Source organism: Homarus americanus, unplaced genomic scaffold (assembly GCF_018991925.1).
Source record: "Homarus americanus isolate GMGI-L3 unplaced genomic scaffold, GMGI_Hamer_2.0 scaffold39675, whole genome shotgun sequence".
Classification (NCBI taxonomy): Eukaryota; Metazoa; Arthropoda; class Malacostraca; order Decapoda; family Nephropidae; genus Homarus; species Homarus americanus.
Genome location: NW_024736071.1, coordinates 15,810,271 through 15,823,109, shown reverse-complemented (window position 1 = coordinate 15,823,109; position 12,839 = coordinate 15,810,271). Strand labels below are relative to the sequence as shown.

The 12,839-nt window shown below is 44.0% G+C and overlaps 1 protein-coding gene across 1 annotated transcript; it reads left to right on the top strand.

Annotated features, from left to right (window-relative positions):
• Positions 1-2,008: 2,008 nt before the first annotated feature.
• On the top strand, positions 2,009-7,818 carry LOC121871716. Its single transcript, XM_042374130.1, has 4 exons — positions 2,009-2,030; positions 2,256-2,884; positions 5,115-5,285; positions 6,601-7,818. The coding sequence occupies exons 1-4, from the start codon at positions 2,009-2,011 to the stop codon at positions 7,303-7,305; spliced, it is 1,527 nt and encodes a 508-aa protein (XP_042230064.1). The 3' UTR covers positions 7,306-7,818.
• The last annotated feature ends 5,021 nt before the right edge of the window (positions 7,819-12,839 follow it).

Sequence of the window (12,839 nt, the reverse complement as noted above, 5' to 3'; positions counted from 1 at the left end):
TGAAGCGTGTAAACAAGGGCTACCAGGAAGCCTTTATAAGAGGGATGACAATAAATTTAAACAGTAGTAATGTTTAAGCAGAGACAAATCATCAATCAATATGTAGTGAGTTGCTGCAGCTGCTACTCTGAAACCCTTGAGTATGACGCTTTAACCTCATGAGTACTATGACTTAACCCCATGAGTACTATGACTTAACCCCATGAGTACTATGACTTAACCCCATGAGTACTATTTCTTAACCCCTTCAGTACGACGACTTAACTTTTTGTGTACAATGATTTAACACTTTGCGTACGATGACTTAATCCTTTGAGTACGACGATTTAACCCCTTGAGTACAATACCCTAACCCTTTGAGTACGAACACTTAAACCCTTCATAACTACAATTTATGTAGCGACGACAACTAAACCCCTTGAGTACGATAACTTAAACCCTTTGAATATGATAATATATTCGCTTGAGTGAGACAACATGATATCCAGAGGGATGAAAAAACACCTTTGGCTGAATGCTCAAATATTCCTACATTATTTTTGTTTTGTCTTAAGTGTAACAGATCGTATTTCCTAATGTTAAGTGTCAGTGTAATTTTGAAGCCATTATTTCTTGTATGTCTTTTGTGCTTCGGTTTAAATGAACTAAGTAGATGAGTTTTTCTATTTTAAGTTAAAGGAGACTTATTAAATTTATGGTGTTATGAGAACTGCATCTCGCTGTTAACACACATTCTCTCCCTCACTTTTCCTCGATCTTTCCTCCTTCCGCCGTTCAATCTCTCTTCTCTCCTCCCTCACTCCCTCCCTCCTTCGCTTCATCTTTTTCCCTCCCAAATCCCCCTTTTTTCCCCTCCATTTCCTCTCTTGCTCTCTCCTCTTCCTCCCCTCTACCCCACCCCATCCTGAAGGAATTAATTTCAGAAGCTGCAATGCAGACACGTTCAGGTCTAAACAAACACACACACACACACACACACACACACTATAGTTCAGCTGCAGGACCAAGCACAATTGTACATATCTGTAAATTGTAATTATTAAACATATTTCTAGGATAAAGTATAAGTACAGTACAAGAGCACCCGAAGGTCAAGATACAGGTACAGACTAAGGAAGAAGTACAGTTAGGACACCTCCCATCTCATTGTGTTACTGACGCTCCTGTATTAGATGACCCCGACACACTACTCCAGTTACAGGGTGTGTATGTATAGGTAGAGCCAGGGAGGGTTTCTGTGCATATAATTAATACGAGAAAGGAAAAGTGGCAGGTGGTGCAATAACGTACGTTGTTTATAAACCACCATGAAAATCATGCCAAGCTTTGTTACCCCACACACCGGCAATAACAGCGTCAGTAGCACAGCGTCACAGGGTTTGCTGCTCAAGTCTGTTCCCGGTGGTGACTTGTGGCCCGTGAATATTTTGTCAGTTGTGAAATATTCAAAAGAAAGCCGCCGTCCTGGGAGCTCTTGTGCTACACCACAGAATTAGGACTCGACTTCAAGTGTAGGTTAGCTTAGGTTAGGTTAGGGTAAGTTAGTTGATAATGATGTTATTAATTAACATATTGTAATAATCAATATGATCGTCCCTATATCATAACCAATTTAAATTTCCAAAAAATGTGTAACTAATTTTGCGACATTTCCTGTTTAGCCTGACATACAGTCCAGTATATGTATATATAATTATGTGTTAATTAAGTTAGTATTGACAGTGAATAATTTCTCATTATAAAAGCAATCATGGACAAGATGCTTAATTATGGGAAACATATCATTATTACGTCCCCACATTAGTTGGCGAACAATGTCGTTTAATAAATAAAAACATCAGGCCGTCCCGCATTATATTACCCAATGGAAGTTTTCCTTGATAATGATCCTCCAGCATTACTTTTGTAAATTACCTTCACAGGTCGTCCGTAGAGGTAATGTGAAAATAACTGCCGAGCGTCAATGTAATTATCGAGGGATAATGTAATCAGCATACTTGTGCTAATGATGCTGAATAAAGGTTCTGAGTGTAATTTTAATCCTGATAATGTTATTTCAGGCTAATGGCAACGACCTACAGATAATGATCTTGTTATTAATTACTTTCGTTGACCGGAATGACATATACATCGTTATAGAGAGGAGAGTTATTTAGTACGACAACACAACCTGGAGTTATATCATTATTTTACTCCACACTTTCCAGAACAACAAAGTGTGATACTACACCTGAGGCGATAATGATCACCAACAGGTAGCTTAAGAGGTGTTGATGTTTACACTGTACCACCACCACACGTGACCTACCACAACTGGTGCTGCACCACAAGTGGCGTTGCACCACAACTGGTGCTGCACCACAACTGGTGCTGCACCACAACTGGTGCTGCACCACAACTGGTGCACCACAACTGGTGCTGCACCACAACTGGTGCTGCACCACAACTGGTGCTGCACCACAACTGGCGTTGCACCACAACTGGTGCTGCACCACAACTGGTGCTGCACCACAACTGGTGCTGCACCACAACTGGTGCTGCTGCACCACAACTGGCGCTGCACCACAACTGGTGCTGCACCACAACTGGCGCTGCACCACAACTGGTGCTGCACCACAACTGGTGCTGCACCACAACTGGTTGCACCACAACTGGCGTTGCACCACAACTGGCGTTGCACCACAACTGGTGCTGCACCACAACTGGTGCTGCACCACAACTGGTGCTGCACCACAACTGGTGCTGCACCACAACTGGTGCTGCACCACAACTGGCGCTGCACCACAACTGGTGCCGCACCACAACTGGCTCTCCAGATTGTGAACATAATGGCACAATAAAGGCAACGACCCGAGGTAAAGAACCTGTTTACCGCAGCAAGTCTGTGTGTGTGTGTGTGTGTGTGTGTACACATTTGTTGTGTACGTATGTGTCTGTCTGTCTGGGTTTGTTTGTATGTGTACAGGAGATTGTTGGGATAGAAGGATACTAGAACAATAATAATAATGATACGGTAATAATAATGATAATAATAATAATAATAATAATAATAATAATAAACTATAAAATATAGATATAAATAATTCAAAATGTACAAAACAAAATACCCCAGGACGAGCAGAAATGTATACAGGATAAACAGGGTGTGGTCGACAGGTGCACCGTCCCGTGGGAAGAAGGGGAGTCCTGAGGCAGGTGTACAGGTGAGCCTACCTCTCGTTGTCTTCTTCTTAACCTTCAGGTACTTGGATACTGAATATCTGCGTACAGGATAATATGATTCTAAAGCAAAACAAAATCGATTTTATTAAGCCACTTGGCCACTATTGTGTTCAAGTTTCCGTTCTGTAGCTCATAAATGACCAAATTATCTCCGGATAACTAAACCAGAGACCGAACGGACCAACTGAGTAATTGGTCTCTGAGAAGGTCTTTTGCCCACCTGGCTCCCGGAGTAAACTTACCAAGAGTGGTGCCATATAGAGGATGATCCATATATAAATTACACATACAAACCTCGCCCCAGCTACTGAGGAGAGTGGTAAAGCTGGCCTCTTGATACTTAACATTCAACTTGTGTGTCCTCCTCTGTGTCCCCGCCCTGTGTCACCCCCGGCAGGATGTTACACCACCAAAGAGCTGTTTCATCACTGCCCAGTTAACCCAACAGAGGTACTAATATATTACTGACTGCATGAGGCTTGATGTACGATGAGGCAACCCAGTCATTCATGTGCGGGCAGCTTCCTGTATATAACAATACGGGAGAGATAGGATATACATATATAACGTGTTGTCTGCCATGTCAAGTGTGTTTGTGGCCTTGATGATGTGTGGCCCTTGCTACATACGGCCCTATTAACGTGTGGCCTTGGTGAGGTGTGGCCCTTCAGACGTGTAGCCTTGGTGATATATGTCCCTGTTATCGTATGGGTCCTTAGAGTACAGTAAAGTACACCCTCGAGATGCCATTACCCTGTCTTGAGTAATAAATAACACCTTCACCGTGTGTGTGTGTGTTGGTCACTCGGTACGGTAAACCTTCCTTTTGGACTTGTCGCCTCACACCGTCGTCCAGGGAAACAAAAAAGAACCTCGGGAATGCTTGTTGTCCATACGTGGTGTCTGGGAGTCGTAGTGTCCATCAAGGAATCAAGAACGCGAAAACTAACAAAAATAATACCGATAGATCTTTTTTAAACCTGATATGTAAATCCCCCCAAAAAGTCTCATGAATAGTGTGTGTGCCTGCGTGTATATACAAACATACACACAGACTGACCTCCTCCTGAAAAAAAAACATACAATAAATTAATACACCCACAAGAAAAATAAATTAAATTGAAACACAAAAATCCCAATACACCTCCAGACACAAATTACAAAACAGGAAATACAAATGAAAGTCACACATTATTACACACAAAAACTCCCCCTCACCATTTACCCTTGAGAGGCGTTCCACTTAGTAATGTACGTCTGTGCTCTCGAACTAATTACTCCTTCAAGAACAGGTGGTAGACTGTTATGGAGAAGATTTCGTCAACAGCAACTTTCAAGCAGGACCTAAATACCTGGTTGTGTCCTTGAACGAGAGGGGTGGAATCCATCCTAATGGCGGATATGTCGTGTCAGGGAGCGGCTGTGTGGATACTGTAAGAATATACCTGTAGTTGTTTCGCTTGTTTTTTCTTGTTTATTTGTTTTTTTCTTTTTGTTTATTTCGTTCCTTTTCGTTTGATGTTTTTTGTTTGAAGTTCTTGTGTGTTGGTTCGTTTCGTTTTGTTTATTTCTCCTCGTTTTATTTCTCTAATCTCTAATCGCTCTCGCTCTGTCTCTCTCGCTCTCTCTCTCTCTCGCTCTCGCTCTCTCTCTCTCGCTCTCTCTCTCTTCATTTGTTTCCTACTCTGTTATTCTTGTATTTAACTGTACACACCGTCCCTTCCTCCACCACCCCTCCCCCACACCACTCCTCCCCCACCTCCCCTCCTACACCACTCCTCCCCCACACCACCTCTCCCCCACACCACTCCTTCCACACTATAGACCTAGTAGTGTTGATACCCACTACCCACGATGCTCTGTGGGTCTGGAAATATGTCAGTATGTGATAGCCACCAACACTTCCTCCCACACGACCTCTGCCACCCGTCCAGCCTCAGTTGCTTCACAAGGTCACCCGGGACGTCGAAGCAGATATAAGACCTGCAGCTTCACCCGTTGTTTTTACTCTCTCACTCTCAGGATCAGACGCAGCATCTGCCAGCAACATCATGCGTTCTTTAGTAAGTAGTGGTGATGTTACCTCCATACTCCCCGCTAACTATAGTGAGGTACTGTAGCGCTGTGTCTCATTGTTGTCGTAAGTGAAGTGTTAACACCTAAGAAGTGAACCTGTCTTGTTTGTTTATAGTTCTGGAATACAAACTGCTGCTGCGCATTTACTTTGTGGTTTATTACTGAGCATTTAAGTGGACAGTGCTAAAGAATTAGAATAAATGAATTAAATTTGTCAAGTGTCTATGTGTGTATGAAGAGTCGTAGAGGCATATGAAGAGGCATGCAGAGGAAGATGTCAGTTGTGTACAAGATGCGCTAAACAAGTGTTGGTGAGAAATGCCACAAGACAAATGCCACGGGATGAGAATGAAGATAAATGTCACTGAAAACGATAAGAATAAACAATGAATGATTTAAGAGAGAACTGGCTAATACAAAGTGATAGTTATTTAATTGTGTGATGTGGTTAAGGATTGATTGATTGACTAACCCATCACACACAACAGACTCTTTAGTGAAATTCAGATAATTGTTTAGTGTTTTAACGTCATGTGGTTAATTCTGTGGTGAAAGTGATTGTTACATGAAGAACTTACCCCATTGCCTTTATTAACCTTTACTTATCCTATATCAAGTTAGGTTAGGTTGGGATGAAATGGTTCGTAGTTGTTGACTGTTGACAGGGGGAGTAAGAGCACCAAGTAAACAATGCATAAATAAACAGAAGATAATTGCAGGGGAAGACATAGCTGGAATAAATGACTGAGGTGAAAATTTTGACACGGAAGAAGTGGGTAGAAAATGAGATTGATAATAATGAACGGGGGTGGAGCTAATAAACAGAGATATCAAAGTCCAGATCACATAACATGAGAAATGTGGATATGATTTTCAATTTGATGTTTATGTTATGATAATTTCCGAGTAGTAAGAGTCAATGAGAACTAGAGTTAATAAGGTTGGGAGTTATACTATGTGAGAGAGAGAGAGAGACTCCAGAAATCGGCTCGTCTTGTGATGACTGGTAGGACGTGACAGGACTGTGATCGTGTGAGAAATATAATATAATTCCTGATAGATAGTTTAGACAGCTTTCTCTCCCTGTGTAAATATTGAAAGACAAACGTTTTGGTGATGACTAAACTCTGTGCTGATACAGGCATACTCTGCTGATGGAATAAATGATGTGTGGGGGGGGGGGATAACTTCAGTGTTAGTGTGTGTTGCAGAAGACAGATAGGATCACGTTAAGTATCGTATAGAATAATGTAACACGATGATCAGATATTTGGCCTGTACGGTAACTAAGTATTCTTCCAGGTGGTGTTAAGTGTGGTGGTGGGGGTCGCCTTCGGTCAAATATATCCTCGGGACACACCAGAGGTTGCAGAGGCACGTCAGCGCTTCATCGAGGAGTACAACCGCCTGGCGATACTGGCGGCCGAGGCACCTGACATCCATATCTACCACGAGCAGCCCCGTTCTCAGCTGGTGACTGACACCCTCCCTCGCGAAAGAGTTGACACCCTCCGTGGAGTGGTAACTGATTCTCGCCGTCAGCAGCAAGCCTTCGCCCCTCGCCCCATCCAGCCTCCCGTCTTCAACAGCTTCTCCTACACAGTTGACCTCGGCTCGGGCAAGGAGTTCAATCCAAGCCCCAATACTTTCCCCACCATCGTCGGTCACCCCACCACACACCCAAGTTCTACTCCTCAACGTGCAACTCACCGCTTCGCCCCCGTCCGTGCCCCTACCTTCGCCCCCGTCCGTGCCCCTACCTTCGCCCCCGTCCGTGCCCCTACCTTCGCCCCCGTCCGTGCCCCTACCTTTAACCTTAACCGCGCCTCTACCTATAACCCTGACCCCGCCCCCACGCCGCGCTGGAAGGGACCACTAGCGGACACCGAGCCCGCAGGTATACACGGCCAGGTGCAGGACACCCACGACGTAGCCACCATGAAGGCCACCCACTTCCGTGCTGTTGCCGACGCCCTGCAGGCCCAGGGCCATAACATTAGAGCATAAGTGTGGGAACTATCTGTGGCGCCGTCACCAGGAAGGGGTGGGCTCTCAATCACCAAATAGGGAGACACGCGCAGTCACCAGCTGGAGAGGTGTGCACAGTCACCAGATGGAGAGGCGTGCGCAACACCAGCTGGAGAGGCGTGTGCAGTCACCAGCTGGAGAGGCGTGCGCAGTCACCAGCTGGAGAGGCGTGCGCAGTCACCAGCTGGAGAGGCGTGCGCAGTCACCAGCTGGAGAGGCGTGCGCAGTCACCAGCTGGAGAGGCGTGCGCAGTCACCAGATGGAGAGGCGTGCGCAGTCACCAGATGGCGAGGCGTGCGCAGTCACCAGCTGGAGAGGCGTGCGCAGTCACCAACGGGAGAGGCGTGCGCAATCACCAGCGGGAGAGGCGTGCGCAGTCACCAGATGAAGACGCATGCGCAGGCCTTTACACTATGTATAAGATGACCTTGCTGCTGCTCCTGAACTAATAATGTATTTTAAACGTATAATATATTCACGTGTTTTATATAACTTGTTTTTCATTAATCCTCTAATGTGACGAGAATTCCAGATTACCTCCCGAGAGAATATTCTGGTCAGCAAGTAAAACGGCGGAAATCTGTCTCGTTAGAACGGTCTCTCGTTTTGTTGAGTAAGATAAATCTAACAGGAAGGTGGTAGTGAGTGGTGGCTCCCTGCATCACCACCACTGTTGCAACACGCCAGCTGAGGAGTGACCTAATAATATCCTGGAGTTAAATGGAAAAAAAAAAAACACTTTCTGGTACTCCTGAAACCTCTTAACCAGACACCAAGCCACTCGCCACAAGCTCTCCACAAGTCTTTCATCTCATTCTCCTTCCCTCCCTCCTCCCTCCTCCTCCTCTTCTTCTAGCCCCTCCTCCTCCCTCCTCTCCTTCCCCATCAACCACCCCCTCCCTCACCCCTCCCTCAAGTCCCTCTCTCCCACCTTAACTCTTGCTGGTGTTTGACCTCATGCCTGCACACAATACCCCTCGTCTCCCACCTTCCCTCTCCTCCTCACCTCCTCCCCACCTCCCTCCCCACCTTCCTCCCTCACCTCCCTCCTCAACACCCTCCCTCCCTCACCCACCCTCCTCAACCTCACCTTCACCCTCCCTCCCCACCCACCCTCCCCACTCTCCCACTGCAGGCCTCCCACAAGCACTCCACTTTTGTATATCACTCTTCTCTCATACACCCTCCCTTCTTCTCGATCTCCTCTTCCCTCCTCCCTTCCTCCCCCATTCCATGTAACCCCACAGTCAATACCACAAGCACTGACTATTCTTTCCTTTATACCCCCTATTTCTTCTCCATCTCCTTACCGTCTCCCTCCTTCTTCCATCTTATCTCTCTTCCTCCTCTTGGTACTTCCGTCTTCCTCCAGCTCTTTCTTCTTTGCTCTCCCTTCCTTCCTTTCTTTCTCTCCCCTCTTCTTTCTTTCCCCCATCTTTATGCATAATCTCCTCTTCTTATTCACCATTTCTTCTTTTTCATATTTTCCTCTCTCTTCTTTTCCCTCCTCTCTCCCTTCCTCCTCCTCTATTCCTCCAATCTTTTTTCCTCCTCCTTCTTATATATTCCTCGTCTTCCTTCCCTATTCCTCCTTTTCATTCCTTGTTTCACCTTCTCTCCTCTTTCTCTTCCTCCTTTCCATTCTCTCTCAATTTATCGTATCTCTTTCCTCTCTTCGGCATTTCCTCCTCTTATCCGATCTCTTTTTCCTCATTCTCTCCGTCCCTCTCCTGTTCCCTTCCTTATTTCCTTCCTCTTGCTTTCCTTTTACTTCTTCCCTCTTTTTCTTCCCTCATCCCCTTTCCTCCCCTTTTGACCTTTCTCCTTACTCTTGATTTATGTCATCATCATCATCTTCTCTTATTCTTTCCTCCTCTTCCTCCTTTCCCTTTCATCATCTTTCTTCATGCCTCTTCTACTTTCTCCACTTAACCCCATTCCTCCTCCTCCTACTCCTCCTCCTTCCTCTCTCTCTCTCCCTTCCATTCCTCTTCCTCCCCCTCTTTACCTTCCTCTTCCCCCTCCTTTCTCTCTTCCAGTTGTCTGTTCTCCCCCTTAACACCTGTCATTAGGGCACACCTGTGAGTAATGAGACGACCTGGAGGGGGGGAACGGGTATTCTCTCTCTCTCTCTCTCTCTCAAGTGAATGAACTAGAAGGGATAGACTGGATAAAGATGAAGACAAAGTAAACAACAAACAGTAAACCAGTATCGAATCTTTTGGTTTACACGAGGGTTTATTTACACTGGTTCACTGGGTTCACGGGTATAGATACATAATTAACGAGCCGATCTTAATACAGGAAATGGCTTCAATATAAAACGTTGGAAGGACTAACTGAGGCTTCAGAACCCGGCGATGAACGCTCAGAACATAATACACACACACATGTACATATACACACAAGCACACATCCATTCAGATATGTACACACACACACACACACACACACACACATATACACACATACACACACACACATACACACACACACACACACACACACACACACACACATATATTACAAAAAGATCATCGTGGGAGCTTTGAAATCTACCTTTTAACTTCTCTTCCAGGTGTGCGTTTGGCTGTGACATTCAGTTCCAATACACTTTTCCATTTTCTGTGATATTCAATAAAAAACTAAAACATCTTTCTGAGGCAACAGCTGTCTTTACTTAAGGTTCAAAGTCTCTACCACACGTGTTAGGTTACCTTAAGATTAGTGTCCTTAATTTATTTTATCTGAAGATTAATCCCCCTGACGTTACCTGGGGAGAGGCTTAGGTTAGGTTAGGTTAGAATGGTTAATTATAAGGCGAAATATACTGAAGTGTCTCATATTCAGGTGATCATATATGTTTTATAAGAATAAAGTCCCAGGTGTACTGTTGTCAGGGGAGAATATAGTGTCAAAGGTACTATTGTCAGGGGAGAATATGGTTTAATTTGGGCGTTGTTTGTGGCGATTAGCGAGACAACAGGGAGACGAGAGAATACGTCAGGCTTTCTCCTTTACACCCTCGACCCTGTTATTGCATGAGAACACTTGAGATAGATTATATCAGACAACGAGTACAGTATATCTCGCGGTTTGACGACGCTGTTGTACCGATCTGTGCCTTTGAGTCGCGCTGCTGCTTTGAAATACCACCTTCTCAGGCACGACACACTGAGCGCCCCGGTTTCTTGTCTTTTAGTACTGCGGAAGTTTTGTCGTTACTGTGGTATGCAAAATGGTCTTCAGCTTCAGCGTTGACAGCAGTAAGAACGACGGAGGCTTCGTAGGCTCTCCCTAATACTCTCTCTCTCACGGCTTGGTAGACTGTCCCACACATCCACACACAGAAAGCGTTGGCGAGTTATTCCAGCATCCAGTTTAAACTCTTTACTGACTTATATTATTCTGAAATAATTACAGCGTTTATTAAAGATGATGAGTCATGTATTTTCCGAACTGACAGATTTTTCAACAGAGTATTATTATTAAACAGCAGCAAATGTCGTGTTGTCAAAGACTTTTAGAGTAATATTTTTCTACAGCTGGGAACAACAAAAATATATATATTGTTGTTAAGATAGAGTTTCAGTGTTGTTCTACAGGCATATTAACTTCTATCTATGTGACAAGAGTAAGTTAACCAGGAAAATACATCTCTCATATAAACAACTACGGGATAGAAAGTAAAACTACGAGTGTTTGAGAATCGGAGCCAAATATTCGTTAAATCATTCTTCATCTGGGGATAATTTCTCGTAAAATCTGACTCGTTCACGAATTTCCTCCGCAGGTATAATGACCCACCTGTTCACACCTGTTGCTGCTTTAAAGATGAATTGTTTGGCCGCCCTTGTGGCTATTTATTGAACCTGAGATAAATGACGTACATGAATTCCTAAAGTGTGTGTGACCGAAAACCAAATTCGTGTCATGATTTAAAATGATACATTGGCCATAGTCTAAAAACACACGTATATATTGTATCGTTTATATGAGTCTTATAGTTTAGTGTTGTGTAGATAATATAACTTATGTGTATAGTCGAGTATAATGTAATGAAGGGGATACATACATACATACATACACACACACACACACACACACACACACACACACACACACACACACACACATACATACTGTGGATGGTATGAGTTAGATCTGAGAGTTGAGTATTTTTTTTTTGTAAATGTTGCTTTGTTTAAGAGAAAGAAAAGAAAGAAACAAAGAAAAAAGAGAGAAATAAGATTCAACACAAGCAAATCAACCTCTCTCTCTCTCTCTCTCTCTCTCTCTCTCTCCTCTTTGCTATTGATTATCTCTCTTACCTTCTCTTTATTTCCTTCTCTTTCTTCGTCTTAAAACATCCCCTTCTATCTCTCTCTCTCTCTCTCTCTCTCCCCCCCTTTCATTTATCTCACTCTCTCTACTCTCATTTCTTTATCCCTTTTCTTCTACCTTTGTTAACATCTTTTTTCATCATATTTCACTTTTCCTAAATCATCAGTCGTTCTTCTCCTTGTCTGTGTTTCTTTGTCTTAACATTGTTATATATTTATTCTCATTTCTTATTGTGTTCTGTCTTTATCCACTACTTCCCCTCTCCCTCTGTCTCATTTCATAATCAGCATCCAAATTTATCCCATTTCCTCTCTTCCTTTGTGAGAGAGAGAGAGAGAGAGAGAGAGAGTCGAAAATAAATTAATCATAATATTTTCGAACAAATTTCGTCCTTCTCTCTCTCTCACCTCCTCCTACGTCCCCTCCCTCAATATGTTTTTTTCCTCTCCGCCCTCCCACATTTCCCTCAAGCTCTCCCTGGGAAAGAAAAAATGGGAGTAGTCGTTTACAAAATTCTCTTTGAAGTTAATGCAGCGGGCAGGACCGGGTGGCGTCATTTTCACAGTGCTGGGAAACAAGACGCCGGGAAACACACACATACAGACACGTTAAAACTATATAGCATTACCTTGCCAAAAATAGACACGTTAAAACTATAGCATTTTCTTGCCCAAAACACAGACATCAAACCAACACATAGATGTTAAAACTATAGCATTCTCTTGCCTCACACAGACGTTAAAACTCTTATAAACTTTCACTGAACAAAAGTGGTTGAGGGAACTGGTAAAACATTCTTAACTTAACTATAGTCAGAGCCCAAAAGTCACTGAAAATAATAGGTATCATTTTAAAATTGGTTAAACGTAATTGGAATTAACATAAATAGTCGTCCTAACACTGGGAAACGTTCACTAAAACTCGATCTAAAAGTTCCTTAACCTAACCTAAAACTCGATCCAAAAGTCCTTAATGTTAGAGTGTGTCCCTTAAGGCAGAGCACACAATAAATTAAGCTCATTTGGGGTGCACTAAGAGGCTTTTTGATTGGGGCTGTACTCCTCCCCCTCCCCTCTCCCCCTCCCTCTCCCCCTCCCTCCCTCCCTCCTCCTCCCCCTCCCCTCCTCCTCCTCCTCCCCCTCCTCCCTCCCTCCCTCCTCCTCCCTCCC